At 40.6% G+C, this 21,269-nt stretch overlaps 1 protein-coding gene across 5 annotated transcripts in view; it reads left to right on the top strand.

Annotated features, from left to right (window-relative positions):
* The window catches only part of ppp4r4 (protein phosphatase 4, regulatory subunit 4), a 124,936-nt gene that overhangs the window by 99,820 nt on the left and 3,847 nt on the right, over positions 1 to 21,269 (top strand). For 4 of the 5 annotated variants that reach the window (XM_052470848.1, XM_035793976.2, XM_035793979.2 and 1 more), the window contains 12 exons: positions 4,932 to 5,015; positions 5,817 to 5,999; positions 6,588 to 6,693; positions 6,996 to 7,143; positions 7,934 to 8,078; positions 10,203 to 10,241; positions 12,208 to 12,279; positions 13,426 to 13,489; positions 15,243 to 15,323; positions 15,720 to 15,810; positions 16,096 to 16,154; positions 18,870 to 19,083. In XM_052470848.1, the coding sequence (XP_052326808.1) occupies positions 4,932 to 5,015; positions 5,817 to 5,999; positions 6,588 to 6,693; positions 6,996 to 7,143; positions 7,934 to 8,078; positions 10,203 to 10,241; positions 12,208 to 12,279; positions 13,426 to 13,489; positions 15,243 to 15,323; positions 15,720 to 15,810; positions 16,096 to 16,154; positions 18,870 to 19,083 (1,286 nt within the window). The remainder of the gene's footprint in view (positions 1 to 4,931; positions 5,016 to 5,816; positions 6,000 to 6,587; positions 6,694 to 6,995; positions 7,144 to 7,933; positions 8,079 to 10,202; positions 10,242 to 12,207; positions 12,280 to 13,425; positions 13,490 to 15,242; positions 15,324 to 15,719; positions 15,811 to 16,095; positions 16,155 to 18,869; positions 19,084 to 21,269) is intronic. The other variant, XM_035793977.2, reaches the window with a different exon arrangement.

A 21,269-nucleotide genomic window follows, 5' to 3' on the forward strand; every position in this document is an offset into this window, starting at 1 on the left:
AAAGTTTTGAGACACTGTAAAGTCCATGAAGAATAAGAGCACCTCCTCCCAGCTGCCCACTGTACTGAGGCTAGGAAACACTGTCACCACCGATAAATCCACGATAATCGAGAATTTCAATAAGCATTTCTCTAAGGCCGGCTATGCTTTCCACCTGGCTACCCCAACCCCAGAAGCAACTCGCCCAAGCTCCCCCCGCTTCTCCTTCACCCAAATCCAGACAGCTGATGTTCTGATAGAGCTGCAAAATCTGGATCCCTACAAATCAGTTGGGCTATACAATCTGGACCCTCTATTCTTAAATTATCCTCCGCCTTGTTGCAACCCTTATTACTAGTCTGTTCAACCTCTCTTTCGTATCGTTTGAGATTACTAAAGATTGGAAAGCGGCCGCGGTCATCCCCCTCTTCAAAGGGGGAGACACTCTATACCCAAACTGTTATAGACCTATATCCATCCTGCCCTGCCTTTCTAAAGTCTTGGGAAACCAAGTTAACAAACCGATCACCAACCATTTCGAATCTCACTGTACCTTCTCGCTATGCAATCCGGTTTCCTAGCTGGTCATGGGTGCACTTCAGCCACACTCAAGGTCCTATCGTAACCGCCATCGATAAAGACAGTACTGTGCAGCCTCGTAAAACTGACTATCCTACCGATCCTTGACTTCGGCGATGTCATTTACAAAATATCCTCCAACACTCTACTCAACAAATTGGATGCAGTCTATCACAGTGCCATCCGTTTTGTCACCAAAGCCCCATATACTACCCACCACTGCGACCTGTATGCTCTCATTGGCTGGTCCTCGCTTCATATTCGTCGCCAAACCCACTGGCTCCAGGTCATCTATAAGTCTTTGCTAGGTAAAGCTCCAGCTTATCTCAGCTCACTGGTCACCATAGCAACACCCACCCGTAGCACGTGCTCCAGCAGGTATATTTCACAACACCCCCTTTGGCCGCCTTTCCTTCCAGTTCTCTGCTGCCAATAACTGGGCCGAATTTCAAAAATCACTGAAGTTGGAGACTTAAATCTCCCTCACTAACTTTAAGCATCAGCTATCAGAGCAGCTTACCGATCGCTGCAGCTGCACACAACCCATCTGTAAATAGCCCGTCCAACCTACTACCTACCTCATTCCATATTTGTTTTTCTTTGGCACACCAGTATTTCTACTTGCACATCCTCATCTGCACGTCTCCAGTGTTAATTTCTAAATTGTAATTACTTTGCCACTATGGCCTATTTATTGCCTTACCTCCTTACTTCATTTGCACACACTATATACAGATTTTTCTATTGTGTTATTGACTGTATATTTTTTTTATCCCATGTGTAACTCTGGGTTGTTTATGTGGCACTGCTTTTTTAGCAAAATTCTTATGTTCCTAGCTCCAACAGTGCAGTAGTATCTAACAATTCACAACAATACACACAAATCTGCAAGTAAAATAATGGAATAAAGAAATATATAACTATTAAGACAAGCAATGTCGGACTGGCATTGACTAAAATACAGTAGAATAGAATACAGCATATAAATATGAAATTAGTAAAGCAGTACGTAAACATTATTAAAGTGACTAGTGTTTCATAATTAAACTGACCAGTGATCCCATGTCTATGTACAGTTGAAGTCAGAAGTTTACATACACCTTAGCCAAATACATTTAAACTCAGTTTTTCACAATTCCTGACATTTAATCCTAGTAAAAATTCCCTGTCTTAGGTCAGTTAGGATCACCACTTTATTTAAAAAATGTGAAATGTCAGAATAATAGTAGAGAATGATTTATTAAAGCTTTTATTTCTTTCATCACATTTCTAGTAGGTCAGAAGTTCACCTACACCCAATTAGTATTTGGTAAAATTGCCTTTCAATTGTTTAACTTGGGTCAAACGTTTTGGGTAGCCTTCCACAAGCTTCCCACAATAAGTTGGGTGAATTTTGGCCCATTCCTCCTGACAGAGCTGGTGTAACTGGGTCAGGTTTGTAGGCCTCCAGTTCAGCCCACAAATTTTCTATAGGATTGAGGTCAGGGCTTTGTGATGGCCACTCCAACACCTTGACTTTGTTGTCTGTAAGTCATTTTTCCACAACTTTGGAAGTATGCTTGGGGTCATTGTCCATTTGGAAGACCCATTTGCTGCCAAACTTTAACTTCCTGACTGACGTCTTGAGATGTTGCATCAATATATCCACATAATTGACCTTCCTCATGATGCCGACTATTTTGTGAAATGCACAAGTCCCTCCAGCAGCAAAGCACCCCCACAACATGATGCTGCCACCCCTATACTTCACGGTTGGGATGGTGTTCTTCAGCTTTCAAGCCTACCTCTTTTTCCTCCAAATATAACGATGGTCATTATGGCCAAACAGTTCCAGGGGACATTTTTCAAAAAAGTACGATCTTTGTCCCCATGTGCAGTTGCAAACCGTAGTCTGGCTTTTTATGTCACTTTTGGAGCAGTGGCTTCTTCCTTGCTGAACAGCCTTTCAGGTCATGTCGATATAGGACTCGTTTTACTGTGGATATGGATACTTTTGTACCTGTTTCCTCCATCCTGCATAGCCTAGTGGTTAGCATAGCCTAGTGGTTAGAGCGTTGGACTAGTAACCGGAAGGTTTCGAGTTCAAACCCCCGAGCTGACAAGGTACAAATCTGTCGTTCTGCCCCTGAACAGGCAGTTAACCCACTGTTCCCAGGCCATCATTGAAAATAAGAATATGTTCTTAACTGACTTGCCTGGTTAAATAAAGGTAAAATAGAATAAATAAAAAATCTTCACAGGGTCCTTTGTCGTTGTTCTGGGATTGATTCGCACTTTTCGCACCAAAGGTCGTTCATCTCTAGGAGACAGAACGCGTCTCCTTCCTTAGTGGTATGATGGCTGCGTAGTGTTTATACTTGCATACTATTGTTTGTACAGATCGTGGTACTTTCAGGCGTTTGGAAATTTCTCCCAAGGATGAACCAAAGTTGTGGAGGTCTAAAAGAAACTGAGTTTGAAGGTAGGCCTTGAAATACATCCACAGGTACACCTCCAATTGACTCTAATGATGTCAATTAGCCTATCAGAAGCTTCTAAAGCCATGACATAATTTTCTGGAATTTTCTAGTCTGTTTCAAGGCACAGTCAACTTAGTGGATGTAAACTTCTGACACACTGGAATTGTGATACAGTGAATTATAAGTGAAATAATCTGTCTGTAAAAAATAGTTGGAAAAATTACAAGTCATGCACAAAGTAGATGTCCTAACCGACTTGCCAAAAGTGCCGTTTGTTAACAAGAAATTTGTGGAGTGGTTGAAAAACGAGCTTTAATGACTCCAACCTAAGTGTATGTAAACTTCCGACTTCAACTGTACATAGGGCAGCAGCCTTTGAGGTGCAGGGTTGAATAACAGGGTGGTAGCCAGCTAGTGATGGCCGTTTAACAGTCTGATGGCCATGAGAAGAAGCTGTTTTTCAGTCTCTCGGTCTCAGCTTTGATGCACTTGTACTGATCACGCCTTCAGGATGGCAGCGGGGTGAACAGGCCGTGGCTCGGGTGATTGACATCCTTGATGATCTTTTTGGCCTTTCTGTGACATCGGGTGCTGTAGGTGTCCTGGAGTGCAGGCAGTGTGCTCACTGTGATGCGTTGGGCAGACCGCACCACCCTCTGGAGAGCCCTGTTGTTGCGGGCTGTGCAGTTGCGGGCTGTGCAGTTGCTGTACCAGGCGTTGTTACAGCCCTACAGGACGCTCTCAATTGCACTTTTGTAAAATTTTGTGAGGATCTTAGGGGCCAAGATGAATTTCTTCATCCTGAGGTTGAAGAGCTCTGTTGCGCCTTCTTCATCACACTGTATGTGTGGGTGGACTATTTCAGATTGTCAGTGATGTGTATGTCAAGGAGCTTTTCATCTTCTCCACTGCGGTCCCGTCGATGTGGATAGGGGTGTGCTCCCTCTGCTGTTTCCTGAAGTCCACGCTGTTTCCTGAAGTCCTTTGTTTTGTTGACATTGGGTGAGAGGTTATTTTCCTGGCACCAACCACTCCGCCAGGGCCCTCACCTCCTCCCTGGAGGCTGTCTCATCATTGTTGGTAATCAAGCCTGCTACTTTTGTGTCATCTGCAATCTTGATTATTGAGTTGGAGGCGTGCTTGGCCACACAGTCATGGGTGAACAGGGAGTACAGGAGGGGGCTGAGCATGCACCCTTGTGGGGCCCCTGTGTTGAGGATCAGCGACGTGGAGGTCTTGTTTCCTACCTTCACCACCCGGGGGCCGGCTCGTCAGAAAGTCCAGGACCCAGTTGCACAGGGCAGGGTTCAGACCCGGGGCCCCAAGCTTAAGGATGAGCTTGGAGAGTACTATGGTGTTGAATGCTGAGCTATAGTCAATGAATAGCATTCTTACATAGGTATTCCTCTTGTCTAGATGGGATAGGGCAGTGTGCAGTGCGATGGCGATTGCATCGTCTGTGGATCTATTGGTGCAATATGCAAATTTAATTGGGTCTAGGGTGTCAAGTAAAGTAAAGGTGATATGATCCTTAACTAGCCTCTCAAAGGAGGAGTAACAGTGGTCCAGTGTTTTTGCAGCGCGGGTACTACAGTCAATGGGTTGAAAGAACTTCGGTAGCATTTGCTTCGTTTAAACCCCCAGCTACAATAAATGCTGCCTCAGGGTGTATGGTTTCCAGTTTGCACCACAAAGTCCAGTGTAGTTCAGTCATGGAATTGGCTTGAGGGGGAATATACATGGCTGTGACTATAACCAAAGGTAATTCTCTTGGAAGGTAATAAGGTCGGTATTTGATTAAGACAATTATGAAGACCATGATGTTAATGATGATGATGCTGATAACGATGACGTTGATTATGAAGATGACAACAACAATCATGATAGTGATGATGATGTTTTTATTCTGTGCAGGTATTAGATGCATTGCTAAGCCACCTTCAGGAGACTCTGGAGTTGGCCACATCGAGAGGAGAAGGGCCAGGACCTGAGAGCAAGGTACGTACCCCCGTCTATGGTCTACTGCTCTGGGCCTGTATCCACAAAATATCTCAGAGTAGGAATGCTGATCTTGGATCTGTCCATATAATCTTATCATGATTTAAACTGATCCTAGATCAGCTCTCCTACTCTGAGCAGCTTTGTGGATACTTACCCAGGTCTAGTAGTCTTTGTGAATGAGCTAACCCCCTCTGCTGGTTGATTCTGTGTGGTGCAGCTATCATATATAAAGATATATACATGCACACGATTGAATGCTCCCAGTCTTATTCAACATGTGTGTGGGTATCTATGTTTCAGACTTTTTAAAACCCTGAACCTACTAGTTGTGCGTACACAACTGTTTATCTCATAAAATAATAATAACCTATGTCCCACCTCTCATACTCTCTCTAATGTTTCACTCTGTGTTGTTTCGTTCGTTTTATCTTTCCTCTCTTTGTCATCTTCTCACTCTGGCGATGTTTCTGTATCTCAATCTTTTTTTCAATTTTTTTCTTATCTCTGTGCTCCCTCTCTCCCCCCGCCCCCTCTCTACTCATTATTGTATTTCTCCACCCTCTGTCTCTGTCTGCACCTCTCTTACCATATTATCTTTTAACTCTTATCTACACACTTCCATCTCTTTCTCTCCCTCCTTCTCCCTTTGTCTACCCCACCTCCTCTATGCCTTTTGTCTCTCCTTCCCCTCTCAACCTCACCCCTCTTTCTTGTACACTTTGTGCCTCCCCCTTCCTCCATGCCCTTCTTCATTTCCCTCTCCCACCGGTCTCCCCTAACTCCCGATGGTGGGTCCAGCAGCTGATTGTCCCCGAGCTGGTCCCGGCGCTGGCAGCGGCCGAGCAGAAGGCTGCCTTGTCGCTCCGCTGGCGGGTGCATGAGAGACTGCTGCAACGCTATGCCTGCCTGCCCCGTGTTGTTTCCGCCGACCAGATCTACTTCCGCTTCCTACAGAGGATGTTCGCCATCGTCACCACCAACGTGAGACTAGTATACATAGGGAGAATCTAAATGGACAAACTCACTTTGAATTACGTAATTGATTATAGTTAGGGTTTGGTTTAAGCTCAGGGTTAGGGTTAGAGTTATGGCTGCCATGCCAGTCACATATTTTATACATATTGTAGCTACACACATACGTAGATGAACTAGCCTGAGACCTGAGTAACCTTGCCTAAGACTTGTGTTAGCTCCCTGAGCCAATGCCTAATCTTCAGCTCAATGACCTTACACATTCTTGCATTGTACAGTGTACGACCCGGGTACATTCTATTCTGACATCAATTCCCAATGAAAAACACAATGTTTCATTGTTCAACGATGTGTTCATCTCTGGTATTAGATGAGTTGATGTAGGATAGAACTTTATTCAACTATCCCACAAGAGATAGAAGAGATAGAAACTATAAAATGGAAATCCTACATTGTGTTAACAGCAGGCTGAGGATATATCTCAAGTGGCACCCTATTCCCTTCATAGTGCACTGCACTATCAAAGGAATCGGCTGCCATTTGGGACAAACACTTTGTCTCTGCTCACTAAGTGTGTCTACTCCATGTTGTTGCCAGAATGTTCTCCCAGTCCAGAGAGAGGCGGCCAGGACGCTGTGTATGTTCCTACGCTACAACCGCAAGCAGGAGCAGCGGCAAGAGATCATCGGCAAAGTGCTGCAAGGTCTGTGTCTGTCTGTCTGTCAATAAGTCTGTCTGTCTATACATCTATCTATTTTGTTTGCCGACAAGGTTGACAAAAATAAACAATACAATGCAGACGTCTATACGGAAAAAGTGTTGACACAGGTACCTGTGCCTGTGCCATGATAGATTTTCTAAGCAAATGGCTCCCAATTCCCCAACGGTGTTACCTAGAACAAAAGAAATGACTCCTAATGTTTTGCGCAAACGTGTTAGTTTGTGTGACTTTTGTAATGTAATGTATATCCTGCCTTCTCCCCCTCCCCTCCCCCTCGTTTGCAGAGCTTGCTCAGGGCAGAAGTTACTGGAACAGGCTTCGCTACCTGGACCTGTGTGAGATTGCCATGGAGCTCTTCTCAAAGGCCTACTTCTGCAAACACTTCCTCATCCAGGCTCTGGAGCTGGTCAATGACCCTGTAGCCAACGTCAGGTACTGGATTCAGTAATTAATAAGTTACTTATAAGGACAAGCAGGGATTCAAACGACAAACGTCTGTCCCACCACTTTTTTTGGTGAACATCTGAAGAATGGGCATGGAGAAATGTAATACTCTCAAATTCCTGTACGGAGTTATGGATTCATGGACGTCATCCATTTAACCATGTTTTGAGGCTATACCGGATTTGTTTAGAATGAAATTGTTCACAAATAATGGAGTGAAACATGCTTATATTTTGGGTTCCGTTGGGGTACGACAGTTGAACTAAGCCCATGAGTAATTTATAAGTTACTGTATATTCTTCAAGAGTAAATGGCTACATATAATTCATTTAAAAGTCAAAACCAATCCCAGGTTGCTCCTTTAATTCCTTAATTTGATTTTTTGAGTGCTTTTCTAGATGCTTTACTTCATACGGAGACACCTCATCCATCATCAATGGCATCCATTTCTTGGCAGCCATTTCTTGTACAAGCTCACCACACATCCGCTTGTACATGTATTATTATTATTATTACATTTTCTCTCGTGGTGGGACATCTAACGTTGCGTGCTGTTGTAGGCAATGGTTGAAAGATGATCTTAGTACTATGGAGCTTTAGAGAAATCCATCCTCTGAGTATGCCATGTATATTGGCCATGGTCATGTTCAGTAAGCACTCCCTTGCCAAATGTTTTGCAACAGAAAATGAAAATCTACGTTCTTATTGGACACACTCAGGTTGTGCCCTCCCTGTTAGAATTGTTTTTCCTGTTTTGTGCCGAATAAACATGACCCAGGTATAAGCTGTGCCACATGCTGCCCCAGCTGAGGTCCACCATCAGGCTGCCTGCAGACAAACACCTCCTGCAACAGCTGGAGTTCTGCGTCCGCAAGCTACTCTGTCGGGAGAAGGACAAGGATGTGGTGGCCACCGTCCGCAAGGTGAGGGAGGGAGGGGTGGATGATATTACTGAGTACTATTTCAATTTGGGTCACTTAGAAATGTCCTTGTTTTTTTAAGAAAAACAAATTTTTTGTCCATTAAAATAACATCAAATTGATCAGAAATACAGTGTAGACATTGTTAATGTTGTAAATGACCATTGTAGCTGGAAACGGCAGATTTATTTATGGAATACAGTGGGGCAAAAAAGTATTTAGTCAGCCACCAATTGTGCAAGTTCTCCCACTTAAAAATATGAGAGAGGCCTGTAATTTTCATCATAGGTACACTTCAACTCTGACAAACAAAATGAAAAAAAAAAATCCAGAAAATCACATTGTAGGATTTTTCATGAATATATTTGCAAATTATGGTGGAAAATAAGTATTTGGTCACCTACAAACAAGCAAGATTTCTCACTCTCACAGACCTGTAACTTCCTCTTTAAGAGGCTCCTCTGTCCTCCACTTGTTACCTGTATTAATGGCACCTGTTTGAACTTGTTATCAGTATAAAAGACACCTGTCCACAACCTCAAACAGTCACACTCCAAACTCCACTATGGCCAAGACCAAAGAGCTGTCAAAGGACACCAGAAACAAAATTGTAGACCTGCACCAGGCTGGGAAGACTGAATATGCAATAGATAAGCAGCTTGGTTTGAAGAAATCAACTGTGGGAGCAATTATTAGGAAATGGAAGACATACAAGACCACTGATAATCTCCCTCGATCTGGGGCTCCACGCAAGATCTCACCCTGTGGGGTCAAAATGATCACAAGAACGGTGAGCAAAAATCCCAGAACCACACGGGGGGACCTAGTGAATGACCTGCAGAGAGCTGGGACCAAAGTAACAAAGCCTACCATCAGTAACACACTACGCCGCCAGTGACTCAAATCCTGCAGTGCCAGACGTGTCCCCCTGCTTAAGCCAGTATATGTCCAGGCCCGTCTGAAGTTTGCTAGAGAGCATTTGGATGATCCAGAAGAAGATTGGGAGAATGTCATATGGTCAGATGAAACCAAAATATAACTTTTTGGTAAAAACTCAACTCGACATTCTCTGTTTGGAGGACAGAGAATGCTGAGTTGAATCCAAAGAACACCATACCTACTGTGAAGCATGGGGGTGGAAACATCATGCTTTGGGGCTGTTTTTCTGCAAAGGGACCAGGACGACTGATCCGTGTAAAGGAAAGAATGAATGGGGCCATGTGTCGTCAGATTTTGAGTGAAAACCTCCTTCCATTTGCAAGGGCATTGAAGATTAAACGTGGCTGGGTCTTTCAGCATGACAATGATCCCAAACACACCGCCCGAGCAACGAAGGAGTGGCTTCGTAAGAAGCATTTCAAGGTCCTGGAGTGGCCTAGCCAGTCTCCAGATCTCAACCCCATAGAACATCTTTGGAGGGAGTTGAAAGTCCGTGTTGCCCGGCAACAGCCCCAAAACATCATTGCTCTAGAGGAGATCTGCATGGAGGAATGGGCCAAAATACCAGCAACAGTGTGAAAAACTTGTGAAGACTTACAGAAAACGTTTGACCTCTGTCATTGCCAACAAAGGGTATATAAAACAAAGTATTGAGATAAACTTTTGTTATTGACCAAATACTTATTTTTCACCATAATTTGCAAATAAATTCATAAAAAATCCTACAATGTGATTTTCTGGATTCTCATTTTATCTGTCATAGTTGAAGTATACCTATGATGAAAATTACAGGCCTCTCTCATCTTTTTAAGTGGGAGAACTTGCACAATTGGTGGCTGACTAAATACTTTTTTGCCCCACTGTATATATATATATATATATATATATATATACCACACACACACATATATATATATATACACACACATATATATATATGTATATATATATATATATATATATATATATATATATATATATATATATATATATATATATATATATATATATATATATATATATATATATATATATATATATATATATATATATATATATATATATATATATATATATATATATATATATATATATATATATATATATATATATATATATATATATATATATATATATATATATATAGATATATATATATGTAAACATTCTTTTTATTTATTTTTTTAGACAGTGCTGGAATTAGACAAAATGGACATCACAGAACCTGTAAGTAATCCCTTACTTTCTTCACTCTTTTTAGAATACTTGGAAGAATGGTTATGTAGCAGATAGCAATGTCCTATAAGCATGTCAGCTAAAGTTGCTTACAGTTAGTTAGCAACCGTTTCTACACTATTTTGCAAGCTACTATAAATCTGTCGTTTCAAAAACCTCTCTGCAAAAATGACGAGGTGTCGCCAGTTGTATTTACATTTTAATTTATTGTATTGATATGGTGGGCAGCAGGTAGCCTGGCGGTTAGACCCTACCAGTTAGCGCATTGGGCAGTAACTGAAAGGTTGCTGGTTCGAATACCCAAGCCCACATGGTGAAAAATCTGTCAACATGCCTTTGAGCAAGGCATTTAACCCTTATTTGCTCCAGGCTCATTTGGAAAGTATTCAGACACCTTCCCTTTATCCACATTTTGTTATTTTACAGACTTATTCTAAAATGTATTAAATAAATAAAAATCTAAAGTCTACACACAATACACAATGACAAAGCGAAAACAGGTTTTTAGAAATGTTTGCAAATGTAATAAAAATTCAAAACCAGTATTCAAAACCTTTGCTATGAGAAATTTACCTCGGGTGAATTCTGTTTCCATTGATCATCCTTCAGATGTTTCTTCAACTTGATTGGAGTCCACGGGTGGTAAATTCAATTGATTTGACATGATTGACACCGGAGGGGATGGCTGCCGTTTTATGGCTATTTTGTTAGTTTTTTCACGTTGTTTGTAACTTGTTTTTTAAACTTATTTTGTACATAATGTTGCTGCTACTGTCTCATATGACAGAAATGTGTTTCTGGACGTCAGAACAGCGATTACTCACCTTGAACTGGACGAAGACTTTTTCTTTAACGAGTATCCCTGTCATTTGAGTGAAGAAAAGACGGAGAAAGAGGGGGCTTCTGAGAATTTCATAGGCAAGTGCATAATCCTCCACTACCATCCTTTCTATTGGCCAACTTGCAATCACTGGAAAACAAAAGGGATGCTATACAATCAAGACTATTCTACCAACGGAACATTAAAAACTAAATATCTTATGTTTCACCGAGTTGTGGCTGAACGACGACACGGATAATATAGAGCTGGCGGGATTTTCCATGCATCGACAGGACAGAGAAGGGAAGCTACGTCTGGTATTGCTCGCCTGAGGTAGAGTAGCTTATGATAAGCTGTAGACCACACTAGCTACCAAGAAAGTTCATCTAAATTATTCAAGGCCATCTATTTACCACCACAAACCGATGCTAGGACTAAGACCGCACTCAACCAGCTGGATAAGGCCATAAGAAAACAAGAAAATGCTCATCCAGAAGCGCCGCTCCTAGTGATCAGCAGCGGCGCTCCTAGTTAATGCAGGCAAACTTAAATCCTGTTTTACCTAATTTCAACCAGCATGTCACTTGAAGCAACCAGAGGAAAACAACTCTAGACCACGTTTACTCCACACACAGAGACGCATACAACGCGCTCCCTCGCCCTCCATTTGGCAAATATGACCATAAGTCTATCCTCCAGAAGGACAACCCCAGCACTCTACCAATCAGGCCTTTATTGTAGAGTGGCCAGACTGAAGCCACTCCTCAGTAAAATGCACATGACTGTTTGCCAAAAGGCACAAAAAGTCTCCTTCAGACCATGAGAAATAAGATTCTCTGGTCTGATGAAACCAAGATTGAACTCTTTGGCCTGAATGATGGAGGCCACTGTGTTTTGGGGGACTTTCAATGCTGCAGAAAACCTGTTTTCACTTTGTCATTATGAGGTATTGTCTGTAGATTGCTGAGGATAAAACATTTTTTTACTCTATTTTAAAATAAGGCTGTAATGTGAAAAAAGTTGAGGGGTCCGAGTACAGCTCTATTATCCCGAAAGGTTGCTTTCTATTGTTACAACATGGAAGTGCTACCACAGGTCTGATTTGAATACAGTATAATATGTACTTTTCCATGTTAGTACCATAAGAGACACGAGAGAGATCTACTAGACCAGAAGAAGGAGAAGGAAGAGACTCTACTGCTGGAGATGGTGAGGGACTTATATAAAAACAACTTATTTTTATACAATGTAGATTTTGGGGCAGTAACTCATAGCACCACACACACACACAAGTTAAGCTTGTTAGTGTATGTACTATTAACCCTCTTCTAAAGATGGTGAGGGATTTTACACCATCCTGTCAATACGTAGCACTATGTCACCAAACATCGCCTTGTTCTTGTTATTTGTAGAACTAATATTTTATAAGCCCCCTTTTATGCGTACAGCACTGTCAGTTTATTATTAGTGGAAAATAAAACAAGCAAACATGCGTCTTTGATCAGAACAATATTGGTATTTTTAACATCCATACCCGTGCATGAATTAACCTTTTCAAAGATTCTATTTTCATTCCTTTCTTCAGAAAGCTTTTTTGACTCTCTTTATTTATAAAGAGATGGATTGATGTCCTGTTATTCAATTCCTCTAGCACCCTGCTCTAGTCCAGTGGTATTCAAACTTTTTCAGAGGTGACCCTCTCGTGTGTGTGTGTGTGTGTGTGTGTGTGTGTGTGTGTGTGTGTGTGTGTGTGTGTGTGTGTGTGTGTGTGTGTGTGTGTGTGTGTGTGTGTGTGTGTGTGTGTGTGTGTGTGTGTGTGTGTGTGTGTGTGTGTGTCCTTGGCCTTGGTATCTATTCCTGGTTGTTGTGATAGTTTATTTTGTCACAATTCTTAGTTGTAAATATAGCAGTAAGCAGCAAGGAAGGGGTCTTTTGAAGGGGGATATATGGGCTTGGTTGTACAAGGCACAAAGAAACTTCAAATGTCAACATGTAAAACAATTTTAATCTATAACCTAAGGTAATTAGTAACCTATAATTTTATTAGCATTGTGTTTGCTAGTAAAGAGTGGTGCAGTATCTAGCTAGTTAACTATAAATAAATATATTAATACAGTATAATAAATAGTTGGCCCCACCATTAGCCAAGTTAGTTTGATAGCTTGCTACAGCTATTTACAGTTAGTTAGCAACTGCATCAACACTATTTTGCTAGCTACCATAATGTTATTGTGTCAAAACAAGACCTCTAATATGATGAATATGTCACAGTTGTGTTTACATTTTACAGATTGCAATAACTGCCGTTGTTTCTTTTTTTTTAACCCTTTGAGTCGCTACTCTCGTCCACCACAGGAACAGCTAGAGCGACAGCAGAGCGAAGCCAAGCTCACCAGTGAAAAACACACAGAAAAGAAACGTACGTTCCCACACACATCACACATCTGCTTTGAGATTCTTACTAATATACAGTTGATGTCGGAAGTTTACATACACTTAGGTTGGAGTCATTAAAACTCGTTTTTTTCAAACACTCCACAAGTTTCTTGTTAACAAACTATAGTTTTGGCAAGTCGGTTAGGACATCTACTTTGTGCATGACACAAGTAAATTTTTCCAACAATTGTTTACAGACAGATTATTTCACTTATAATTCACTGTATCACAAATCCAGTGTGTCAAGAAGTTTACATATACTAAGTTGACTGTGCCTTTAAACAGCTTGGAAAATTCCATAAAATGATGTCATGGCTTTAGAAGCTTCTGATAGGCTAATTGACATCATTTGAGTCAATTGAAGGTGTACCTGTGGATCTATTTCAAGGCCTACCTTCAAACTCAGTGCTTTTGCTTGACATCATGGGAAAATCAAAAGTAATCAGCCAAGACCTCAGAAATAAAATTGTAGACCTCCACAAGTCTGGTTCATCCTTGGGAACAATTTCCAAACGCCTGAAGGTACCACGTTCATCTGTACAAACAATAGTACGCACGTATAAACAACATGGGACCACTCAGCCGCCATACTGCTCAGGAAGGAGACGCGTTCTGTCTCCTAGAAATACGTACTTTGGTGTGAAAGGTGCAAATCAATCCCAGAACAACGGCAAAGGACGTTGTGAAGATGCTGGAGGAAACCGGTACAAAAGTATCTATATCCACAGTAAAACTAGTCCTATATCGACATGACCTGAAAGGCCGCTCAGCAAGGAAGAAGCCACTACTCCAAAACCGACATAAAAAAGCCAGACTACGGTTTGTAACTACACATAGGGACAAAGATCATACTTTTTGGAGAAATGTCCTCTGGTCTGATGAAACAAAAATATAACTGTTTATCCATAATACCCATCGTTATGTTTGGAGGAAAAAGGGGGAGGCTTGCAAGCCGAAGAACACCATCCCAACCGTGAAGCACGCAGGTGGCAGCATCATGTTGTGGGGGTGCTTTGCTGCAGGAGGGACTGGTGCACTTCACAAAATAGATGGCATCATGAGGCTGAAAAATTATGTTGATATATTGAAGCAACATCTCAAGACATCAGTCAGGAAGTTAAAGCTTGGTCGCAAATGGGTCTTCCAAAGCATACTTCCCCAAGCATACTTCCAGAGTTGTGGCAAAATGGTTTAAGGACATCAAAGCCAATGTATTGGAGTGGCCATCACAAAGCTCTAAATCCTATAGAAAATGTGTGGGCAGAACTGAAAAAGTGTGTGCGAGCAAGGAGACCTACAAACCTGACTCAGTTACACCAGCTCTGTCAGGAGGAACGGGCCAAAATTCACCCAACTTATTGTGGGAAGCTTATGGAAGGCTACCCGAAACGTTTGACCCAAGTTTAACAATTGCAAGGCAATGCTACGAAATACTAACTGAATGTATGTAAACTTCTGACCCACTGGGAATGTGATGAAATAAATAAAAACTGAAATAAATCATTCTCTCTACTATTATTTCTACATTTCACATTCTTAAAATAAAGTGGTGATCCTAACTGACCTAAGACATGATTAAATGTCAGGAATTTCGAAACTTGAGTTTAAATGTATTTAGCTAAGGTGTATGTTAACTTCTGATTTCAACTGTATTATAGATAATACACAGATCTCAAATTCATTGAGACATGGTGCCCTGTGACATGTTGTGACTGTGTGGGTGGCTGTGTTGGCAGGGAGGGACAGTAAGACAGGGTTGTCAGGGACCAAGGGCCTGTCTGGATCCACGTCCGGGGCCACTTTGTCCACCTCCTCCGGTAAGATTGGGAATCAATCAATATCTTTATTTTTCCAATTGGGAAATGTGTCAACGTGGGAGAGAGAAACACTGGCAACACCTTATAAGCATTTATTAACTCTATGAACAATTAATACATTTGTATTTTATTATTTGTAAACACACATTTTTGAAGATTTAATTTATTGTAAAGTGTTACCAAAGCACTTCCTTGACCATGGATAGAAATGTATGCCATTCTAGCATAACTGTAAGGGTTTTGATAACTCTGTTCCCACAGCAACAGTAGCAGATTGTTGCACACGACAAAGCGCTTTCAACTGAGTGAATCAAGACAAAAAGCATATGAGCCAGTAAGCTATCCTGTTCAACTTGGTGGAGATAGTGTTTGATCATGGTGATGATGAATCTACAGGTAAAGAGTTGAGGAAGGCCAAACTGGCACGGAGTCGGTCGCTTAGCAGCCACCCTACTACACCCAAGATGGCTAATCCAGACAAAACTCTGTAAGTAGTACCCTGTCCAACCATATCCCTAACCCAAAACATCACTATATAATTTTGCTGAAATATATTTTGATATAATATATTTAATCAAACATAAATGTATGGATTTATTTTAAAGAAATACTCTTTATAGGAACAGCTATGCTTTTCGATTGTTATTTTAAGAAAATACATCTCGCACGCACACACACATTCCAGTAACATTTATATTTATGGGACCACGTATATGTTTTAGCCACTTGTTATTGTCTTGACACGTTCTTCCTTCTTGGTTTTCCTCCCCAGAAAGGTCAAGGATTCAGGAAGCTGTCCTGGAAAAGGGAAGAACTTGCTTCCTATGAATGGTAATCAAGTATTCCTATTTTAGTGCATTGCTCATCCTATTTTAGTGCAAATCATCCTATTTTTCCCAGCTAGTTCCTTGGAAGTTGTGGGAACCAACCTTTGTTGTTGGTTTCAGATTGGTTCCGGGAACAAAGCACTACATTTCTTAACCGGTAAAACAAAAAAGTACATTCTGACAACAAAAGCGACCTAAAAACAACAGTTTGTTTTTAGTTTGCAGGGAGGTTCTGAGAATGTTTTACTCTAGTTACTTTAAAGTTTTTCCTGGGAGGTTTTATTGAGGCTCTGAGAATGGAAATTGTAGGTTATTTGAAATAACATTCTGAGAACGTTCTCTACATGTTATAAAAGTTTTATGGTTATTATTGAACATTTTCTTAACACTAAGAACAAAATTTAAAGTTTTTTTTTAAACTAAAAAACTAGTTTTTTCTTTCACTAAAAAAATATTTATTTTGTGTCAACGTTTTTAAACTCTAAACACACATACATTTATTTTCTTTGGCATTAATCATTCAAACACGTACATTTTTCATCAGTGGTGGGAAAAGTACCCAATAATTATACTTGAGTCAAAGTAAAGATACCTTAATAGGAAATCACTCAAGTAAAAGTCACCCAGTAAAATACTACTTGAGTAAAAGTATTTAGTTTTAGTTCTAAAAGTATTTGGTTTTAAATATACTACAGTATCAAAAGTAAATGTAATTGCAAAAATGTACTTTAGTATCAAAATAAAAGTATACATAATTTCAAACTCCATATATTAAGAAAACAAGATGGCACAATTGTTCGTGTTTTTCTCATTTGTAGATTGCCAGGGGCACACTCCAACCCTCAGACATCATTCAGAAACAAAGCATTTGTGTTTAGTGAGTCCGCCAGGTCAGAGGTAGTAGAGATGACCAGGGATATTCTCTTCAAAATTTAACGATTACTTTTGGGTGTCGGAGAAAATGTAAGGAGTAAAAAGTGCATAATTTTCTTTAGGAATGTAGTGAAGTGAAAATATAAATAGTAAAGTACAGATACCCTAAAAAAAATATTTAAGTAGTAGTTTATATTATTTTTACTTAAGTACTTTACACCACTGCACAGCATCAGTGAGATTTGATTCTATGATCTTATCTTCTCTATCCATGGAATTAGTCCCCTGCGCCACCAGGTTGGCACCAGCGTGCCATGTTTTGTTACGCATACAAAGCTGTTCATTTTTGTTTATTCACTCATTAAGTTCAGGTGTGGCCAATTAGTGGGCACGACCAAAGCACCTGAACACACTTAACAAGATATACTGTAGGATAGAGTTTTGTTGAAGCTGAGAAAGGGAATGGTATTGTTTTTAAATAACATTCTATTAACACTGTACAAACGTTTTCTTGTGGTTTTTATGGAAAGTTTTGATGTTGTGAGAACAAAATCTAAAGGCCCAGTGCAGTCAAGAATGTGATTTCCTGTGTTTTTATATATATTTCCACAATATGAGGTTAGAATAGTACTGTGAAATTGTGAAAATTAATAATGCCCTTTTAGTGTAAGAGCTGTTTGAAAAGACTGCCTGATATTTCAGGCTGTTTTGGTGGGATGGTGTTTTGGCCTGCCTAGTGATATCACCAGGAAGAAAGAATTCCAAACCTCTTCCAATAACAGCTAGTTTTCAGTTTTCCCCTCCCATCTAAGACCACTCCCAGACAGTCCTAGCAAAATGTTATTTTTGACCATTTCAATTGAAAACAATCACAGTAAGTTTACCCCAAAACTATTTTATATTCAGATAAAAACAGCTGCATTGGACCTTTAAAGTTTGACGTCAATGTGTAGAATATCATATTTTAGAACATTCCCAGAATATTGGTAAGAACTGACATGAAATATACATTCTCTGAACGTTCTGAGAACATCGCTTAAGTCACACAATTTTTTGGAATGTTCCCAGAATGTAGTAAAAAATATTACATTAAACATGGGAACTTTTAGTGAAATGTTCTGTGGCAGTACTGAAATTCCCACAGAAGAATGTTGTTTCTTAAAGTTCTCTGAACAATTTGAGAACATGACTTCAAAAAGAACCATGTTGGAAACGTTATCCTGAAAGTACTGAAACATTCCCTCAGAAGAACATTGTTTCTTAAAGTTCTTTGAACTTTTTGAGAACATTCCCAATGTCAAATCATTCGGAGAACCTTCCTAGAATATTACAACAAATTAAATTAAATGTAACCATGTGTGATCCTTCTGTTAAAGTAATGCAATACCCCAAAAAGCTGGGTCATTCTTGTAAGTGCAACTCCTATTTTAGTGCAACTCATCTGATTTTAGTGCCGATATTAAATAAATAAATACAGAAATATGAACACAATTCCTTGATAACCATTTGTAAACCTCAATCGGTATGGTGTCCACATTCCAGCCCATCAGATTATAAACATGAGGACAAATGTACAGATGTCAATGCCAAATTACAGAAAAGATCAGCCCTATCTAATTTTTGGAGTGAACTATTCCCTAAATACATACAGACTCAGGTGACCTTCCAAACCCCTGATTTGGAGAGCCCTGGAGCATGTGCTCTCTCCCTGTCAACTAAATTAGCATGAATAAATAAACAATTATTTTAAATCCAAATTTTCCACTGTGTCACTTCCTGTGGTTACCTCATCACTTAGTCTGTCACATCATCAGTCACCTCATCACTTCCTGTGTGTGTGTTGCAGCGGACGAGGCTCTGCGGTCGCACCACTTCAGCGTGGCAGCAGCGTCGTCGGTGCTGTCTCCAACTCCCTCGGCTTCCTCCATGCCCGTCCTGATCCGCAGCAACACCACCAACACCTTGGTGGACCACCCGCACCAACACCAGCACCGCAGCAGCACCCTGGACCACCGCTCCACCAACGGGAGCAAGGACACCCAGTCCAGAAAACTCTCCATGTAGGTCCTCTCTCAGCACTCATCGTCCTCCGTCCAATTCCAATAACCCTATTTTACTACGGCATCACCGTTTGAAAAACTGTGTGCCCGCCAGGGATGTGTTCACTAGGAACCAAACAGACCGAAACGGGGAGGGGGCAACCTGAACTTGTCCAATATGAAACTCTGGTTTTCGTTGAAAAACGTTTTTCTACGGTGTGAACTAATGCATACACCCCATGTTCAATAGGAGATATTAGTTCATCAAGTTTAGATATCTGCACTCACACCTATAGCTTGTTGGCTCCTTCATGATTTGAATCCACAACAATACCAAATCCAAACCAAAGTAAATGGATTTTGGAAATTGCAATAGACACCATCCCAAACCAATGCATTATTTTACCTCTGAGTACACAAATTATGTCAGTGATTTTTTTGCATTGACACAATCAAAACCAACTTGAACGGCATATCTTTCAGCGTGACTTCTTTGATATTAGTCTTAAGTGACTTTTTGGAACTGCAGTGAAGCAAATACACCCCAGGTTCCAAAGAGTAGCGAGTTGTTACTATTTAGCAAGCGAGACATTCCTGTGAACAACTTAACTCTGAGGAAAGAGATAAAACATTAAATGAATGCATTTTAGAGCAACAGAGTTGGGACAAACCAGTTCACTTTTAGTATTTTATGGTGCTAAAAATGTAACTTGCAACTGTTTACCCCGCTTATACAGTCGTTGTTTACATAGTGATGTAACAGTGAAATAGGGTTACTCAAAGTCCACCCCCTACAGCCTCTGGTCTAGTCAACCCTCTAGGCCAGTGGTCACTAAGCCTGGTCCAAGGAGAGACCCATATGGATTACAGGCTTTTGTTCTCGCCCAACACTAACAAACCTGATTTGCCTAATCAAGTGGTGCTTCTACACCTGCATTGCTTGCTGTTTGGGGTTTTAGGCTGGGTTTCTGTACAGCACTTTGAGATATCAGCTGATGTACGAAGGGCTATATAAATACATTTGATTTGATTTGGCTTTGGAGATAAGTAAAATCAGGTATGTAGGTGCTGGAGAAAAAGCCTACGAAGTACACTGTTGGTCCCCAGGACCAGCATAGGAGAGCACTGCCCTAGAGAGCTACAAGGTGGACCTGATACGCCTGATTTACCTTGGATAAGCAGTTGGTTAGTAGAATCAGGTATGCCAGTGCTGTGCTGGACCCTTTAACGCTCCAGGACCATGGTTGGTGACCACTTCCCCTTGGCGCTTGTGAAGATCTGAAAGGATGGGATAGGTGTAAGAAATATGGCGATCATTTCAACCTAGTCAGTCACAGGGCAAGATTAATCTGTTTTCATATTGCTAATGCTAACACCCAATTTATCCATTTAGATATACATGAAAGGGTAGGGGGGGGGGGGCTAAGCATTGACGCTCATCTTCCACCAAGTCCACTATACAGATGCTTTATAAAACAAGGCAACACAAACCTTTACATTACATGGGCATCATTTCAGGTTTAGTAGTATAAGTTTATTAGGAATAACTTTAACTTATGTGATTAGAAGTAAAGGCAGGTAACAGCACTTACCACCCCCAATTCTGTTTTACAAGGCAAAATGTGAGCGCAAAGACAAACAAGTGAGGGCAAATGTGGTAAGTACTGCACATCAGCATGTTCTTAGAAGGCAGGATAAATATATGGGTTATTCCACTTGTACTGTAGTTCCTCTGGTCTAAAGCCTATGTCATGTAAAGTGTGGCCAAAAAGAATGTCCTGCCTTATTGCAGTTAGTCAGTTATTACCAGGGTTGTGTTCATTAGGCACCAAATTGGGGGAAAATCAGACTGAAACAGGGATGGTTTATGTGGACTTTTTGTTTATGTTGAAAAACATTTTTGAAAGATTTCCCATGCGTGCCCTAATGAACATGACTCTGTTGAACTGTTGTCTTTTTGGATGATTACACAATCCCCACGATTCTGTCAATATAGCAGATATCTGCACTCACACCTATAGTTACACTTTGTGAGTCTATCCACACAAATACCAAATCCAAACCAAAATGGTAATGCATTTTGGAAATTGCAATAGACTCCATCTGACACATGCATTATTTAACTTATGATGAGTACACAAATTGTCAGTGACTTTTTGGAAATGCATTTAAACAATCCAAACAATCTTCAACGGCACATCTTTCAA

This window comes from Oncorhynchus keta, chromosome 19 (genome assembly GCF_023373465.1).
Source record: "Oncorhynchus keta strain PuntledgeMale-10-30-2019 chromosome 19, Oket_V2, whole genome shotgun sequence".
In the NCBI taxonomy this organism is placed as follows: domain Eukaryota; kingdom Metazoa; phylum Chordata; class Actinopteri; order Salmoniformes; family Salmonidae; genus Oncorhynchus; species Oncorhynchus keta.